The 18,715-nt window shown below is 46.3% G+C and overlaps 2 protein-coding genes and 1 non-coding gene across 4 annotated transcripts; 2 read left to right on the top strand and 1 right to left on the bottom strand.

Moving 5' to 3' along the window:
• Nucleotides 1-1,912: 1,912 nt before the first annotated feature.
• On the top strand, nt 1,913-5,361 carry LOC119364563 (ATP-dependent 6-phosphofructokinase 2-like). Its single transcript, XM_037630047.1, has 2 exons — nt 1,913-2,632; nt 4,279-5,361. The coding sequence occupies exons 1-2, from the start codon at nt 2,045-2,047 to the stop codon at nt 5,098-5,100; spliced, it is 1,410 nt and encodes a 469-aa protein (XP_037485944.1). The 5' UTR covers nt 1,913-2,044; the 3' UTR covers nt 5,101-5,361.
• A 315-nt stretch (nt 5,362-5,676) lies between these two features.
• On the top strand, nt 5,677-5,750 carry TRNAI-AAU. Its single transcript has one exon. It is a non-coding gene; the product is annotated as a tRNA-Ile (tRNA).
• Nucleotides 5,751-6,208: 458 nt separating this feature from the next.
• On the bottom strand, nt 6,209-10,153 carry LOC119364561 (cytochrome P450 724B1). 2 transcript variants are annotated; one of them, XM_037630045.1, is made up of 9 exons: nt 9,784-10,149; nt 9,102-9,429; nt 8,710-8,862; nt 8,321-8,557; nt 8,145-8,231; nt 7,790-7,868; nt 7,494-7,600; nt 6,895-7,019; nt 6,209-6,500 (listed from the first exon to the last, which is right to left on the bottom strand). In XM_037630045.1, the coding sequence occupies exons 1-9, from the start codon at nt 10,002-10,004 to the stop codon at nt 6,401-6,403; spliced, it is 1,437 nt and encodes a 478-aa protein (XP_037485942.1). In that variant the 5' UTR covers nt 10,005-10,149; the 3' UTR covers nt 6,209-6,400. The 2 variants fall into 2 exon arrangements, with proteins under 2 accessions (XP_037485942.1, XP_037485943.1); XM_037630046.1 differs by lacking the exon at nt 6,209-6,500 and adding an exon at nt 6,509-6,683 and having other exon boundaries at nt 9,784-10,153.
• Nucleotides 10,154-18,715: the final 8,562 nt, after the last annotated feature.

Genomic DNA, 18,715 nt, shown 5'->3' with positions numbered 1-18,715 from the left:
CTAGGCAATGCGATTCTTTATGAAGTATATTTTCGTATTGTGTGTATTCAGCGTTGTGGGTCTTAGCACGTATATTATATAGTTGGTCAAACTTACCTATAATTTTAATTATTTTAAAATAGAGGGAGTAGATTATAATTCTAGGTGAATTAGTACAAGTTCGTTTTAATAAAATTGTTTAATTTAATAATTAGATGCGGTAAGATACAATTTAAAAATCTAATTTACTCTATGTTTAATTTACTCTATGTTTAATGGCTTTTAAAGATGATAGGGCGAAGAGTCACATCTAATGAAATTATTGACAGTTCAATTGTATTACTTGTAGTGTTAAATGTAAGCTAACAAAAATATTTTATTACTATCAAACATATGTTGGCATACATATTAATTATATTCACTATGTTCTTCTGTTCGAGCAACTATTACTTCCTCACCTCTCTTATGTCCAAATCATGTCTCCGTCTGTGTATTTCCTTCCTTTGTCATATAAAAGGAAATGATGGGGTGGTTGAAGCTCAAATCAAATGCACCTGATATGTCCGGTCACTAGCTACACTTAAAAATGTGACTACCCACATTGCTAAAACATATAATTATCGGGAAATTAAAAGAGGCATATATGTGAATTCGCAAAAAATTCAGACGTCCGAATGAACACGGATGTTGTGCTCTGCTCTGACTAAATCTCCTCAAATTGTACACCTCATTGGATTGGCTAGGGGTAAGTGAAAAATAATTTGGGTGAGTCGATTCGTTTCCAGCTGTTTGATGCAGAACAGACGGTCATATGGCTTTCTTCAACCTCGTGTTCATCTTCTTCCCCAACCACCCCACGGACAACCGGCAAACAGTCAACCACCGTCGTCCACGCCCCGACGACACTCTCATGCCATCCATGCTGCCCCGCCCTCCCCTCACCACCGTGTTGGCGCCCTCCCTCTAAACGGGTGTGCCCTTCACCCTACCCAACTCGTCAAATTTTTTACTCACCTATGACGACTGTCGCCGGTTGCAGCTCGTTCTTGGCCGTTGGTGGCAGCCTCGATGTTGCACGTCGTCGCCTACTTCCTCCTCCACCGAAACAACTAAAAACTAAAAATTCAGGCGAGTGACGTCAAACTAAACCGGCACCTAATACTCGACGCGAAGTATGTGCTCTCGAGGTCAAATGCTCCCCGATGAACAATAATAAAAAAAACTGTTTTTATTGTCAAACTTTGACAATTACTTTGTATTCTTGTAAAAATTATGATGAAACGATATTCGAAAAGTCATAGGAAAATAATGCTCCAAAAAATGCTATTTTTGAAAGCATTTTGGAGAGTTGTATTTTTAGTCGACTTACACGAATGTCATTTCATGATAAAATTTTAGAAGTTTAGAACACTCATGGCAGTTGTCAAAGTTTGTCGAAAAGTTCAGTTTTTTTCTTCTGAATTTGTATTTTTTCTTTCCAATTTTACTGTTCTTCCCGAGCTCATTTGTGCCGAGGAGCAGAAGATGATTTTCGCCTAATACTCTCGTATAAGACTAGCCACAATGGAAGTAACTTCGGTAGTAACATCGAGTCCAACTCAGCAAATTTGCTTATGTGGCAATGAGTTAATGAGGAGAGATGTAGTACTAGTAACTTAGCTAATTACTGTAACATCACATGTCCCAATGCAATATAAGTCTATAACCTAATAAATGAAGCTTTGCATGTTACCACACTTATGTTACTATCCACTATAAAGGTAGTAATATAATCTAGGGATATGTGTATGTTACTAGTGTATGTTACTCTCCGTCGTGGATAGTCTACTACTGTTTACGCGGCCATTTGTTAGTCTTCTCTTGACTGCCATTTGGCCATTTGCTAGTCACTACCGATGAGGTGCCCCTTGACACGGCGCCGCTTTCAACTTCGAGAAGCTCTAAGCAGACCGCCACGCGTCGCTCAGACCCTCCCTTTCAGCTTTCATCTGCTTCGAACCACTCTGCCACTACGCAGTTCGCAGTTCCACTTTCCCACCGCCCTGACCGACAGCAGCGAGTGCAGATGGATCCCACCGTCCCCAACTCCGGCGACCACGCCGCCTCCACCCCTACCAACACCACCGTGACCCTCCCGCCGCTCACCCTCCGCGACGCGCCGCGGCTCCCCGCCTTGCCCTCCGGCGCCACCACGATCCCCAATCCGATCTCCAGCCACCCCTACTTCCACCCGCCCCCCACCTTCTACATCTCCCCGGGCGACGTCTCCCTCCGCCACGCCTTCTTCGACCTCTCCTCCGGGAGCCCGAACCCGCTGGTCGCATACCGCCGCGCGGGCCCGCGCGAGAGCCTCGCCGTCGACCCGGCCCGCGCCCGCGCCGCCCTCGTCACCTGCGGGGGGCTCTGCCCGGGCCTCAACACCGTGCTGAGGGAGCTCGTCGTGGGGCTCCATGAGCTCTACGGCGTCCTCGACGTCTTCGGTGTCGCCGCGGGGTACCGCGGGTTCTACGGCGCTGACGATGACCACGTGCGGTTGGACCCGGCCTCCGTGGACGACTGGCACAAGAAGGGCGGCACCGCGCTCAAGACGACACGTGGTGGCTTTGATCTTAACATGATCGTCGATGGCATCGTCGCCCGGGGGTATACGCAGGTAAAAGCAACTCAGACGCAGCTTTCAGATTTTGATTACTTGCAAAACCACGAGGTGATGTACAGAATGCGTAAGAGCAACTCCAACGGGCCGACCCAAGTGGACGGCGCATTTGTCCGCTTTTTGTCCGTTTGGGTCGGCCGCCCGCCCGTCGTCCGCCCTCTTTTAGATTTGGGTCGGCAGCGCGCCTAACGCGCCGATCCATTTCATGACCGCGCGTGCTTTAGATCATGCCAACGGCCATGCCAGCGCGCGGGAAAGGTTGGCTCGCACTGGGGAAATTTGGCCTAGCGCGCGCCGACTTTGGCGCTCCAGAGCGTGGGAAATGTTCGCGGGCGCATTTTGGCGCGCCACGGCCGGCGCTCGTTATAAAGGTGGCGCTCCCTCCACAGTCAGTTCGCCACCGCCGCCCACTCGTCTTGCCCCCTCTCACTAGCCTCGCCGCCTGTGCGCCACCATATCGATGCGCATACTTGACGCTTCGGATTTCCGTGGAGTCCGCGAGCGCCCCTCCGTCGCCTTCTCCGCCGAGATCTTGTTTGGCGAGAAATAGCTCATCCTCGGCACCTTCGACGCCGCTGAGCAGGCGGCCCGCGCGTACGACGCGGCGGCGTGCCGCCTCCGGCGGCCGAGACGGGAGATGAATTTTCCCGACGTGTCGAGCCAGCGGGCGCAGGATCTGGCGCCTCTCCCGCGACTTTTCACCGACGAGGATCGTCGCGTCCACCGGAGGCGGATGCGTCCCCTCGCCCTCGCCGAGATGGACGTGCAAGCCTTGGTGGTGTGGCGCGAACGCTTCTCGCAGGACATCGTCGACGAACGTCAGTTCTATGAGCAGAGGAGGACGGAGAGGAAGGCCAGGAGGACGGAGCGCCGCCTATCGGGAGGGCAAGCGTACGCGAAAGCTGACCGCTCAAATGAGACTGAGGCTGCGAGAAACATCGGGGTGGGACTTCGCGGACGAGCATGCTGATGACGCCTATATTCAGACGTCGGAGGAGGACATTACCGAGTCGGAATCGGAAAGCGACGAGTAGTTGATCTTTTCTTTTATCTGTGTACGCAAGAACTATCTATGTATCCTTTTTTATCGGAAAAAATGGCCGGCGGCGTCGGTCACGAAGCCGGCAGTGGAGGTTGTGCACGCGCCGGGAGGAGAGAGGGCGCGCGCGCGTCCGTCTTGTGTCCGCGCCGACGCAAATCTGGCTCAAAAATGGGCTGGGAATGGGTCGGCAGGCGGACGAAAGCGGACGCCCGTCCGTTTGGGTCGGCGCGTTGGGCCGTCTTTTCTGTCCGCGCCAACCCAAGCGGACGCTGGCAGATGAAATGGGTCGTCCCATTGGAGTTGCTCTAAGCACTTAAGTCTGGGATCAGCTTGGCCTTACTCTAATACACTAAAATTGTTCAAAGTTGCGATTTAAAGGATCATGGTGTATTACAGAAAAGTCTGAAAATACTCATGATTGTCCGTGTTAGTTAGGATCAAGATTTTGTTGTAGTTACTAGTATGTTACTACCTATTTTTATTGTAAAATAATAATTAAGTATACAATGTTAAATGTGCTGGTTCACATGCCAATTGTTCCTGTTCTTTAGGCCTTGATCTTACTATCCTATCTGTATATCCCTTTTATGACAATTCACAGGTCTATGCGATTGGCGGGGATGGAACCATGAGAGGAGCAGTGGCGATATTCGAAGAGTTTAAACGGCGCGGTTTGAGGATCTCCATTACAGGGATCCCCAAAACCGTGGACAACGACATCGGCATCATAGACAGGTCGTTTGGGTTTCAAACTGCAGTGGAGATTGCTCAGCAGGCGATCGACGCGGCACATGTGGAGGCTGTGAGCGCTGTGAATGGCATCGGTCTTGTCAAACTCATGGGCAGGAGCACGGGCCACATTGCTCTTCATGCCACCCTGAGCAGCCGAGATGTTGACTGCTGTTTGATTCCTGAGATTGATTTCCACGTTGAAGGGAAGGGAGGCCTTTTCGAGTTCCTGTATGAAAGGATAAAGAAGAAGGGACATGCTGTCGTCGTCGTTGTTGAAGGCGCTGGTCAGGAGGTGATTCCCCGGACTGATGACCAGAAGCGAGAGCAGGATGAGTCTGGCAACATGCTGTTCCTTGACGTTGGCCCCTGGCTGAAATCTGAGCTGGGCAGATGGTGGAAGAGGGAGCACCCCACTGAGTTGTTCACTGTGAAGTATATCGATCCTACTTACATGATTCGAGCAGTCCCAGCAAATGCTACTGATAATCTGTACTGTACCCTGTTGGCGCATTCAGCCATCCATGGGATCATGGCTGGGTTCACTGGCTTCGTACCTGGCCCGATAAATGGGAACTACAGCTACATACCGTTGGAAGATATTGCCGTGGCCAAGAACCCAGTCGATGTGAATGATCACAAATGGGCATGGGTTAGGTCAGTCACAGACCAGCCTGATTTCCTAAAGCCCTAAGATTAAGGCCCCAAGTTCTGCGGTGCCAGGAAGTAGTAAGCTGATCTATCCCTCTCTGGATGACAGTCAAAATCGTTTTCTTTTAATCTAGTTGTTTCTGTTCTTCAATAAGGCATCAGTGAGCGTGTTCTCTGGTTTGTGTGTTTGTGTGTAAAGTTGTTGCAATTCTGTTGTAACTATGAATTCTCCTGAATATTTTTAGTGGACATGAAATGGTGTTTAGAGGCCCGAGGGCAAATGGCGATCTTACTTCCGACCAAATCTTGTTTTCAAATTTCAACTAGCAACTGAGTACTTTCGCTGACTTCATGTCACTAAAGCATTGTCTATCTTTGATAGTATGACATTTAGCATTGCAAGTCATTAGGGACGAGCCTATTGTTGTCTGCCAGTACGTCATATTTATTCCAACATACGCCCTGACTGATTTGGAACTGGAAAAAATAACAGAGGGCATACGCTTTGACTGATTGGGGTACTTAGAAAAAACGTATGTCCCCCGCAAAGAAAAAAAACCCGCAAAAAAAAAAACCCTATGTCATACATAATCGATTTACTCGATCGAACTTCACACAAGGCCTATTAGCTCAGCTGGTTAGAGCGTCGTGCTAATAACGCGAAGGTCACAGGTTCGAGACCTGTATGGGCCACAATTTTCTGTCTATTTTGCATATCATTCTCTATACTCCTGAACAAAGCCTCTGATCATTGGTCTCCTCTCTCCTGTCATTCTCCAGTTGAGCATGGGAATTTCAACTGAATTCTGAAGGACTTATCCGTTATCTCCAAAAGTCCCTCATAGAATCTCTCTATAACTGATCATAGTAGAATCTCCCCACACGAATTTACATGAATTCTGAAGGATTCATGTTAGTATCACTAAAGGTTAATGCCAGTTTTAGGCAATAACTTCACTCTCTGTTCACTGGCGTGCTTATGTCAATGTTCCCTCATACATGGTCTATTTGGTAAGAATAGGAACGTTGTTTCGAAGTTTCAGTGAGGTCTGGTTCATACATATCTCCCCATACTGAATTTCAGAAGTAAATGTAAACACCAGGAGCCCATTTTTTTTTCTATAGGATAGTAGTCCAGACAGTGGAGGATGTAACAGGGTGACCCAACCACCTCAAGTAATCACAATGGATAAAATATATGTACACCATGTACAGAGGAGATCATAATCTCCTCAGCTACCCCATTCCAGCAACTAGCTAAGCTAAGCTAGTCATCGGTGCTTCTTCATTGCTTGCAATCTCTTTTTTCACCCACCACCATGTCTGCAGCTGCAAGAACCCAGTCAAGATTCAGAGCAAATCGGCTCGATTTCTATCGGCAGGCCTCTCGGGAACTCCACGTACGGGTATGCCATTGGAATGTCATCGCCATCGATTTTCCATCTGCAGGGTGCCAAGTTATACCATGATCAGTAACTATAAAGATTCAGCAAGCACTTACTATCTCGCTAGTCTGAAGAAAGATGGAGGTGCATTTTCTTCTGTCACAATCTGATAACTGCAGATATCTATGGACCAGATTTGGTACCACTCAACTTGCATGCCATACTTATTGGATACTCCATGCTGCCATGTTTGCACAGTATCTCCATTAGTATGAGACTGATAACTGCATCAATCTGTGGTCATGCTATTCATATTTCCTCTGGTTAATTTCATTCTTAAGTTGATTTATCCTTACAAAAAATATTTATGTTCTTCGTTTCTCCGATTTGTTGCTCTTGCTGCGCTAGTTGTTACATGTGTATCTCTTAATCGGCTAGGAGAAATGTTTTACCTGAAATTGAGCACAAGGTGATGGAGGAAGAAAGCAGCCTCTACTTTGGCGAGCTCTGATCCAGGGCAGAGCCTGGTGCCACCGCCGAACGGCGTAAACTTCTTGCTTGTACCTTGGCTTGGGCCCTGTTACATCAATCAATTATACAAGTCATGCATATGAGCTTGCTTCATCAAGGGAGTTAAGAAAATGAAGAAGCAAAGCCAAGGATGCTGGCTTTCAGTGAGGAATCATGGTTAGGACCATGTACAGAAGGCACTAGGCCCTCAGCCAAAGGCTGCTTGGCATCTGAAGATACCAGGATAGTTGCAAGTAATTATTATGGCATGGGTTAGTTGGACACTCACTAATTAAAGGCATCAATTAGTTAACAGAGCAACCTTAAAGAAGATTCTCTCAAAGCTACAGATAAGCACTTCTGATTTGTTCTATAACCTTTTTCATCATATAATTTTTTATATAAAAAAGCATATTATGTCAAAGTTAAGCTTCCCTAAACAAGCATATTATGTTAAAGCTAATCTGCATAAACTAAGCTGTATTCATTACTTCACCACAAATATAGATGCCCATGCACATGGTATGAAAATCAGACATACCTCCCATCTGCAAGGCTGAAACTGTTGGGCATTTCCATGAAGTGAGGGGTTCAAATGAACAGCACTAAAAACAGGTAGGACCTTCCAGCCAGATGGAATCAGATACTCTGCAACAGAGCAAAAGAAGAGGTCCACTTGCTTTTGAGCATCTTCTATCAAAAGCTAGGTGTTTAGGAATAACAATGCTCACAAATCAGCAATAAAGGCCCAACCGCCCCCTTTGCCTGATCCATTATCATGTGATGAGCACAATGGGATCTGCTGGGAAAGCCCCAAGTACTAGCAGGGTTAATTACCTTTGTATCTGACATCTTTGAGGGCCTTCCTGTGGACAAACTTGACAATGTTTCCACATCTCAGCGCCTCATTGATAACCTGAAAGGACATCCACGCATGTTTGTATCATTGAACCATTCCAATTACTACAGAACAAATTAAGAGACCCTTCCCCATCTGCACTGTTCTTGCAAAGTGTTGTTTGCTCTAGTCAAAATTCCAGATATAGGCAGGCATATGGACAGAAAAAAAAACATCAGTTTTGGAGGGTCACATATTTGTGCAGATGGCTGATAATAGAAAGAAAAAGGATCCATGCTTACCAACCGGCTACATATCCTAAAGCGTGTACTGAATGATCATCATCTTACTTACATGTTGGGTATATTCCATCTTCTTGTAGTCCTCAGAGCTCAAGCACTCCTCCTTTGCTTTGGTAGATCTTATGCCTTGATGCTCCCTCTGCATGCACAGCATGTTCATATATAATAAGTGACATGCACACAACCACCAATCACCTGTGGCTTAAGCTTGATCAGGTATGTATGTACCTTCACCAGGTCTAGATCTTGAGCTGACTGCCCAAGGAAGTAGACGACCATGGATATCATGAGTGAGGTGGTCTCATACCCCCCTAGCAGGGAGTCCAGCACAAAACTCACTTTCTCCTCGTCAGAGAGCTCATCGGTTGACAGGAGCACGTTGAGGAAATCATCCTTCTTGCAGCAGTCAGCCTTCCTCCTCTCCTCAATGATGCCCTTCACAGTGCTTGATATCCTCTCTCTGGCCTGTGAGGAGTGATCAACATAGCCAAGAACCTCGGTGTTAGAACAATATATACCAGAGTTTCATGAGCCTGATGCATGGTGAAGTAGATAAGAAGTGCTGGAAACTTTGACAGCTTAAGAAGGTGGTATACCAGAGTTGTTTACTTAGTTACCTGGACAGCTTTGGCGTATGGGGTCCCTGGGATGCGGAGAGGGAAAGAGATGAGGCCCTTCATGAAGGTGAGGAAGTCCTCCAGTATCATGGCAGTGACAGGCTCCTCTGGTGACAGCGCCAGCACCTGCTTCACTATCACACTGAATGCAAACTGTGCCAAAGGAAAGAAAAAAGAGTCAGAAAAAAAGAGTCAAAAAAAGGAGAAGAATGACCCTGGTAAGTCAAAGCCAGCGTCTGAAAAATATCCATGCATCAGCAAATAACAGCATGATGATGTAGCTATAGGCAACATGTGCAGAGTTTTTCCTCCATGTTTCACGGGATCATGTCCCTACTGATGCATGTCTAGCCAGCTTTGGGTGTGGTTAGTGCATGCACCGGGTGACCAACCTTTCTTGCCTCCTCGCAGAAGGTGATGTTGCCGCCCTTGCCATGCCATGATCCGACTATGTGCAGCGCAATCTTCTCAATGTCGCCAAGGTAGCTTGGCTTGAGCTTTGTGGAGGTGACCAGGGCCAGAGCAAGGTTCCTGAGCCGCTTGTGGTCCTCCCCCAGGACCACCAGCATGGAGGACTTGCCCAGTATGCCATGAATTGGCCTGGGGTAGCTGCACTGGAACAGCCTCTCCTCATTCTGCAGGATGAAGTGGTTCAGCTCCTGGTCACAGGACACTACGGTGGGGGTGCAGAACAGATGGGACTTGAACACCCTCCCATACCTGCACAATCACATCAATTACAATGTTAATCTTTTCTTATGTTATTAAGTTGCCATCATTTGTTAGAGGGTCTTATGAGATCTTTCCATCTTTTCACCCCCATAAAACAATAGGTGAAACTTTTCAGAAATAAGTTCTGTACACAAAACCTGTAGAAATTCAAATATATCACAGCCTCGGAGCCAAGACACAAAGATAAAGGTGCTGAGTCAGGACAACATGCACGACATGCATCATCTTTTGCTGCCACATGAGTAAATGATAAACAATACTACGTGCTTGGTTGCATTGTGGAGAAATCTTGAGGTGTGGCTGTGGTGAATGATAACAAAAAAGAAGAAGAAATAAAAATACCTGGAGCAGTGATCCTCCAGGAAGCTACCCAGCGTGTTGGAGGCGTGAGGGGTGAGGAACCTGAGGGTCTCTCCAACAAGGGGCCATCCAAAGCTGCCTCTTGGAGCCTTGGGGTTGAGGAGCAAAGGCAGGAAGTGGCTCAGCACCAGAGTCAGGAGCAAGGCGAGCAGGATCGCCGGAGCAGCCAGCACAAGATCGCCCACCCCCACCATCATGCTCATACCACACACCACCACCGCCACCGCCCCACCCTACCTAGTTACATCTCACAAGCTGCATGGAGCCTGCCATGCCTTGCCTCTCTGTCTGTCTGTCTGTCTAGCTATCATTCACTTGCTCGCCCTCTGCTTCTCTCTCTCTCTGGAATGGAAGGTGAGGGGGAGGCTATATAGTAGTGGGAGCAAGGGCAGGAAGGATCTTTGCAAAGCGGGAGGGAAAGGAAAAATAAGGTTGCCTTTTGTTTTCTTGCTTTGGCCTTTTTTAATTAGTACTCAAAAACACCACTAGCAGTATATATTTTACTACTTGCTTGATCTCTGTTTTTACTGCAGACCCGGCTGCATGTACTTATATGTATACTCATACTATTTGAACTGTATGAATGACTTTTATCAGCAAGGGGCTGGGTCTAGCTAGGAGTATGGTCCCTTTGCAGTACTACTAGCATCTAGGCTGCTGCTGCTGCTGCTGCTGCTCAAGGTGCAGTCAAACACGCAGGTAGAGAGAGAGAGAGAAATGAATCGGGTTACATGCACGCATAGGACTTTGGTGCTGAGCTGTGAAGGTCTTCACCTTGCGTCTGAAATAATAACTTGTGGTAATCTGAAAACTAAATCGAGTGCCAGTTTTGGTCACAGCAGGCTGTATAGTACTGTGCTTGATTAGTTTGATTGTGTGAAATTCTAATTTTCTGGCTAACTCGTTTGAGCAGTGTTCTTATTATCATGTCCTTGCCCTGTTTTCCCACGCAGAACAGCCTTCACTAAATTGTGCTCAAAACTCAAAGCTACTCCCAATGCATGCACAATCTAATTGTCCTACATGTACCTCTTCTTTCTCGGTAACACTCCGCTTGGAGCTAGAGTAAGTTATGCTCCATCTTTCGATTGACTATCGTTGACTATACATATCTGCTACGTACCAATAGACTTGTCAACAGGCTCATCCCAGAAACACCAAGAATAAATGAACTGGCAACCGCCCAGTTTGAGGCCCAGTTCTTTTGGTGGCTTCTTCCGTAAACCACCCCGCCCCTTTCTTAGCTTCTCTCATAGTAGCACTAGTCATCTCGAGATAAACATTCCATATCACAATAAGTTGGTTCTATTGAGCTCGATGATGTGTTGTCTTTGTTGCAGGATATTGTCTACAACGACAACGATGAAGCTCGGTTCTTCGTAAGACTTGCCATTCTCCTCCAAGAATGCCTACTCTCTACTCTCTTTTCTCATACGACGAGCAGGTTGACCCCAACTACTATCTCATTTGGTCCTTCAGGTTCCAATCAAGCTTGTAAGTGCTGCCCCCTTAGTGGTTTTGGAGTATTGAAGGCAAATAGGTTGAGGGACTAATGTATTTGTGAGTATACACAGGAGTTATAGTCAGTGCAAATTTGGTTTAACCGGAAAGACGACCCCTAAAAATGTATTTCTTCAAGTGAAGAAATTGGTACGACCTTTGAAGAAATTGATATGAAGACTTTGAAGCTTGAAGACTTTTGTTTTCGTAGTTTCTTTCTTCTTATTTGAGTCATAGGAAAAACTGTACTGTTAAAGGGGTCTAGGTAAAACATATTTTATATTTCCAATGTGATGCTCAATCCTATACACACTCTTACCGCTTCTAGTGAAGCCTTAGGAAACCTCTAGAACAACTGATGAATTTGCGAGCGACATTCACGCAATTCATCTGGTCCCTGACAAATTTGGTCAGGCTGAAGAGTTAGGATTTCGCCAGTGCGATCTGCCTATCCTGAGGAAACTGAGTGCCGCGGCGAAATCGAGATTTCAATTTTCCGACCGTTCCTGTGCCGCGTGCCAGTTGTCGAGTGGATCCTTACCCTGACAACGGTCATGTCCGAAGGGGTATTTGTGACATTTCATATTGGGTTGCCCCTGGCTATAAATAGCCGCCCCTTACAACACTTGTTGGTTGGCTGCTCTAGACAGAACTTGACACTTGTTATTTGAGAGAAACCCAAGTGAGAAAAAACCCAACCAGAGCCAAAGTGATTGAGCATCATTGAAGAAATTGATCTGTATGATCCGACCCCTGCCACCTTTGAAGACTGTCATTATTCTAGACGGTTAGGCATCATGTTCTAAGCAACCAAGAGTAATTGTGGTGTGCCGATGAACAAGTCTGTGAAGGTTTTTGAAGTCTTCCTTGAAGACTTACAACGAGTGATAGGGTGAGGTATGCTGTGACCTTAGCTCAAGAGGAACACGGTGCATACTAAGTGTCTTTGGAGTTCAACTCAGCCGCTTCAACCAGACGTACATTTGATACAGTAACTAGAACTGCTCTACCAAATCGATGTCTTCACCGAGCCTACCTGGTTTCAAATTCCTAACCCCTTTACCTTTAAGTTATTTCGTTGCTGAAGAATCTATGATCTACCTTCCGAAGAATTTGAACTGAAGATTTTCATCATGCTATTTTTTATTTCTTCAATTCATCTTCCTCATGCTTGAATGCTTGTATGATTACCTGTTCTTCAATAGTATGTATCCCGTATGCATGCTCTCTGATTTTGTGATGACTTAGTTTGACCCGCGCTTTTATTTTTTTACTCTGATCTTCGTCAAATTTCTGAGAGTTTGACGAAGTTCTAAAAATATCCCATTAACCCCCTGCAGGAATAAACCTGCGCTTTCAAAGCTGCATATATTTGGATGACTACTCTTCAAAAATCATCTAAACTCAAAGGCCAACCTCTGCCCAAAACGATATGACACTCATATTGAGAACGCTCTTCACATCTTCTTACAACATCTACAGTCGGGCGCCTCAAACTCCCCTCAAACACCCGGGCGAACGACCCGGTCCGGATAAAAAAAAAGCAACCCAGCCGGGCGCCTAAAACCGGCCTCAAACGCCCGGGCTGACCGACACCTCACATATTTAGCCTATATAGGGCGGATATCTGGCAGCCCGGGCGCGTCTATCACGTCGGATTTGGCCCACACTAACCCATCCCAATCACATATACACTAGTAGAATGCCCATGCGTTGCCACAAGCTTTTGAAATAGTATTTTGCTGAGTTATATAAACATAATGCATGTTAAATTTCACATATTAGAGAAAAGATAGCACGAACACAATCGGGTTATAATTGAGGTACACTTTATTTGCAATGTAAATTGATAACAGAAAGACAATTTGAATATGTATACATATAGACTGATTATCCAACTAAAAATCTATTACAAATTAAAATCTACATGACGTGCTTAAGAAATTCTCGCACAATATCACAAATGTTGTTCTTAGCTTCCTTCGCATAATATTTGAGCAAGTATAACAAGAACTTCTTGCTCGACTCACACCCATTTTACACAAGCAATATTTGTAGTTAGCACAAATACCTCACGTCAAAGGTCTTAAAATATGTAATGGGGATTACTCATCATACAAACCAGACGAACCAATTCTTTACCGTCCCGGTAGAGCATAAAATAAAAAATAAAATAGCCCGACACATCCCTGCCATTTCCTAAATTAATTTTATCTTGAGTATAGTGATAACAAAAATAAATGCCTGTATTTTGAATGTTATGATAATAAAATATATTAATTTACCAGTCTATGCTCGTTGGAATACCAAGAGAAAATAAATTTTTACCATGTACATACATCTACATGTCCATGCGTTGCCATGATACACTGATAAAAAAACATTTTAATTCACACTATGTCGCTTGCGGCTTATGATTTCTTTGCAACAAATATCACTTTGTATTATTGTTAAGACAAAATCATGACTACTATTAAGACAAAATCCTATTCAAATTTGAGGTGGACATATTTACCATGACCAAATCTAGGGAACTCATGCCTTCTACTCCGTGATAATGACAAAGACGAAATTTGACTTGCCTTCAATTTTGCCATGCACTCTAGGATACACTAATGAGGTCTCTTCTCCATCCAACTCGGGCAAATAAATACTACTCTCTCTTTCATAATTTACCTACCGCACACGCGTCACTCATGCACTTTGATCAACAAATTGTCGCTTACATGTCACAAAATTTATCATCAAATTCGTATTACAAAAAACTCCAATGGTATAATGTTATGACACACAACACATATATTACAGATTAAGTTTGGTGGTCAAAGTTAAATCACAGAGAGAGTATGCACACTACTTTTCTTATAAAATTTAATCTATGAAGACATCTTCTCTTCCCCCTTGCAATTCATCTCCTCGGCTTTGCCCCAAGTTGTTTTTGCAATAAAGCTATACTTTAATATGAAAAATAAGACATACATCATCTGGTAATATCCACAAGTTCAACAATGGACTTGAATGGCGCTAACTCTGCTCTGCACTACAATGGGCTCTGCCTTTGTCATACATGACGCTTCCAGCAACATCACAACAAATGCTCTGTCAGCTAACAATCATAGAAACATCTGTCATAAGGGTTAAATGATGTTTTTGTTGACACGTGTATACATATCATTGACATATTTTAATGGGCAACACTACTTGCCATGTGTTACATCAAAATATATCACCACGACATCTACTCTCCTTCCCCTCCTTCTGTCTGCCATCGAGACATGGACCTAGACTTTGTGCTACTCTGATTGATTTAATGAAAAAAGTAATTTATCTCTGTTAGAACACAAATACTTAGATAACATCTGCATGACAGGGAAGGATTGCGTGGCTTGGATAGCATCCGCAAGTTAGGAAAGAATTATGCGACCGTGTAATATTTGGGCAGGAACAGAAGTCATGAAACAATAAAAGTAAAGTCCATGAAGACACAAACGATACAATCTTATCATTTCTCAGGTTTTAACTTCCTTATTAGTGTACCAAATTGGTTCAAATATCTACCTACAGTCTGAAAAATAAGGATGAACGAGATCATACAATCAAGATGGAGGTTGTCATGCTCTTTTCTTTGTGTAGATCATCAACCTGAATAAACAGATACGTAAACAGAAAATGATGAAATGGAACTTATTCATCCGATTGGTCTTAGAGCACTGTATAAATTTGATACTCCTTCGATCCATATTAATTGTCACTCAAACAGATGTATCTAGCATTGATATACGTCTAGATACATCATTTTAGCGACAACAAATATGGATAAGTGGGAGTAATAGATCATGCAGTCAAGTGAACAATGGACATTACTTGACATGATATGCATAGAAAACTTCCATGTAGAGATGGAACCTTCATCAAGCAAGGAAATATGCCAATCATGACTCAAGGAGATAATTTAGCTTGCATATATTAGGGCATTTATTATCAGTTGAAGCAACCAACTTATAAGCCCCATTAATCAAGTAATTATGTTTGCTGGATCAAGCCTGGTTTGAACAACATGAGCAACTGCAGCTATTACTTCATCTATCGGAACTACACAATAAAAACATACTTATTCATTTGAACTTCAAACTTTTAAATGAATAGAGTATCAAAAATAAATAAATGAATCCGAAAGTAAAGAAGAGCGTTTTATATTCGTTTGAACGAGACGACCTAGGTACATAGCAGCACATAATTTACTTTAAGATGCTTTCTGTTTAGAATCTGTACTAAGATGATTAGAAATTCGTCTTAGGGTGATGCAAACCATTACAAAAAAAGACACATCCGTGAAATTTTGGGCCGAACGAAATTTTTTCTGTCATACTTATGACACTTCTATGACGATAATTGTGACAAAACCTGGTATCATCATAGATATGGTGGGTTCCTACTTCTATGACAAAAAATCATGAAAAAAATGGGCTTTTCGTTCTAGGCGGGCCGGAGACGCAGCTGCATGACATTCTTTGGGCCGTCCATGACGGAAAAAACCGTGGTAGAAGCGAGGGCGAGGAAAATTTCGGCGAGTTCCCGGTTACGGTGGGTGGTCGGGGGCCGAGCGATGCGCGTTTCTCTCGTACACGTACACGCGTGTGTGCGAGGCGTTGGGCTCTAACTGAACCCGAGCGAGGCGTCGCCTAACTGAACCCGAGCGATTGCACTGCAGGCTACGCGTTACTGAACCTGAGCGATCGAGCGATTCCTTAGCTACTGCTGCTAACTGAAGCCGATCGATGCTGCCTCTGGATGAACAGTGAGCGTTGCAGGGGGAGGGGGGTTGGATGAACATTGAGCGGTGGGAGTGGATGAACAAGACCCGTGGCATTGCCTCTGGATGAATAGGACCCCGATCGATCGAGCCGGTTGGGGCTGGATGAACAGGACCCCGTGGAGGGCTGGATGAACAGGATGACCCCGTGGAGGGCTGGATGAATAGTAGACGGTGGAGGGGCGGATGAACAGTAGCCCGTGGAGGGGTGGTTGAACAGGAGCCCGTGGAGAGGGGTGGTTGAACAGTAGCCGGTGGAGTAGCGCGCACTGGAGGCTGGATGAACAGGAGCCCGTGAATGAACATTCGCAGGTGGAGGCTGAAGGAGGTCGACGGTGGATGAACAGTAGCCCGTGGAGGCTGGAGTAGGTCGACGGTGGAGATGAACAGTATCCCGTGGAGTCCCGTTTTGCGGTACGCCACACCCCTCCCGATGAACAGGACCCCCGTTTCGACCGTAGCGCTCCAACACAAGTCCATTTCGTCCGCTTTGCGGTACGCCACACCCCTCCCAATCAACAGGACCCCCATTTCGACCGTAGGAGGTCCGTTTCCTCCGTTTTGCGGTACGCCAGACCCCTCCCGGTGAATAGGATCCCGTTTCGAATGTGGCCGGTCGAACACAAGGCCGTTTCCTCCGTTCTGTGGTACGCCATGCCTCGGTTCCATCGCCTGTTCCGTCCAAGCCCTCCTGATGAACACGACGACGCATTTCGTTTCGACCCAGTCGGTTGGCTCCCCATGAACACGACGACGATGCTGTTTCTCCGTTCCGACCCAGCCATGTACACAAGCCTTGGCCGTACGTATGCGTGACTAGGCATTCGAGACCCCTCCCGTATGTACGTATGTGGCCATATTTTCTTTCTTGCACCCTGGCCGTTGTACGTACGTGTACATGCTACGTGCGCGCCTCTATTACGACACGTGCGCGCCTCTACATCGACCAGTATATATGTACGTACACGTTCGCGACCAGAATAACAACGCTACGTACGCTTCGACTAGGTGGGTCCCAACTGTCAGGCACTTCCTTGTGTGCGAAGATGTAGCTGGTGGGTCCCAGCAGTCAGGGGGGCGAATTGTTTTTTGTCCGGACACACTTCCTTGTGTGCGAAGATGTAGCTGGTGGGTCCCAGCAGTCAGGGGGAAAACGTTTTTTTTACGAAATACGGTGGCCCGTCCGGTGGGTCCCCGCTGTCAGGTGGAGGAATAATTATTTTGCACGTAATAAGGAGGCACTTCCTCGCGGCTGCCGTGGACCCAGCTGTCATCCTCTCCACGTACAGTACTCTTCCGATGGAAGTCGGTCGTTGACCACATTGACCACGCCGCACTGAGAGCACCACGGTGGTGTACGACGGTGAGGACTAGGAAGGGGACAACACGGAGCCGGGGAAGACGCGACAGTGGGTGCCCACGCGGAGAGGAGTACGAGGGTTCACTGGTTCGGCTGCGCTGCTGTCGCCGCAGAATAACAGGGGGTGTGGGTGAGTGGAGTGGAGGGATGGCCTGGCCATCAGAGGGAGTAGTATGGGGGCGGTGAGGCCTCCGCGGCAGCACAGCCGGCCACCGGAGGCAGGAGCAGGCGGCACGACCGGCGCTGCTTTGGGCGGTTGGAGCAAGAAGACCAGAGGTTAAAGAAGCACTACAGCCGTTGGATGGACATCGTACGGTCACTCGAGCTAGAACCGTGCATATTGACTAAGTTGACAAAGCCCTCCGTCCCCGTCAACTTAGTAGGCCCACTATACTGGGTCCCAACTAGCAGGGGACGTATTAATTTTTTTGTGCGTTTTAAGGAGGCACTTCCTTGCGTGCGAAGATATAGCTGGTGGGTCCGAGCTGTCAATGGCTGTAACATTTTTTTCGCGAAATACAGAGGCCCTTTCGATGGGTCCCAGATGTCAGGTAGAGGAATCATTATTTTGTGCGTAATAAGGAGGCATTTCCTTGCGTGCGGCCGTGGACCCAGTTGTCAGCCTCTCCACGTACAATCCACTTCAGATGCATGTCGGTCATTGACCACGTTGACCACGCCACGCCAAGAGCACCAGGGAGGTGGACGACGGCAAGGCCTAGGAAGGGAACGACACGGAGCTAGGGAAGACTCGGCAGTTGTTTCCCACGCGGAGGGGAGTACGACTGTACGATGGTTTACTGGTTCGTCTGCCATCGCCGGAGAATAACAGCAGGTGTGGGTGAGTAGAGGGATGGCTAGGCCAGCGATGGGAGTACGGTGGGGCGGTGAGGCCCGCGCGGCAGCACAACCGACCGTGGGGAGGAGGGAGCAGGCAGTCCCGCCAGCGGTTGTTTGTGCGGCTGGAGCAGGAAGAGCAGAGATTGAAGAAGCACAACGGCCGTTGGATGGACATCCAACAGTCACTGCTTGTGCATCAACCTTTTTTTAGGAAAGCCTCAAATCTGTGGAACACAACATACAGGCCATCTGCCATTATTTCTAATAATTTACAGCCCATTTGCTAATTCTTACGGTTTTTTTGGAGCCCATATTCTTTTCGTTAGCATTACAACCCATATTGTGGCCACGGTTAAAAAATTATACGAAATTTTGCATATATCGGTGCGGTCTGAACTGTT

This window comes from Triticum dicoccoides, chromosome 2B (assembly GCF_002162155.2).
Source record: "Triticum dicoccoides isolate Atlit2015 ecotype Zavitan chromosome 2B, WEW_v2.0, whole genome shotgun sequence".
Taxonomy (NCBI): domain Eukaryota; kingdom Viridiplantae; phylum Streptophyta; class Magnoliopsida; order Poales; family Poaceae; genus Triticum; species Triticum dicoccoides.
The sequence above is the reverse complement of the archived record's forward strand: the minus strand, read 5'-3'. Positions and strand labels throughout refer to the sequence as shown.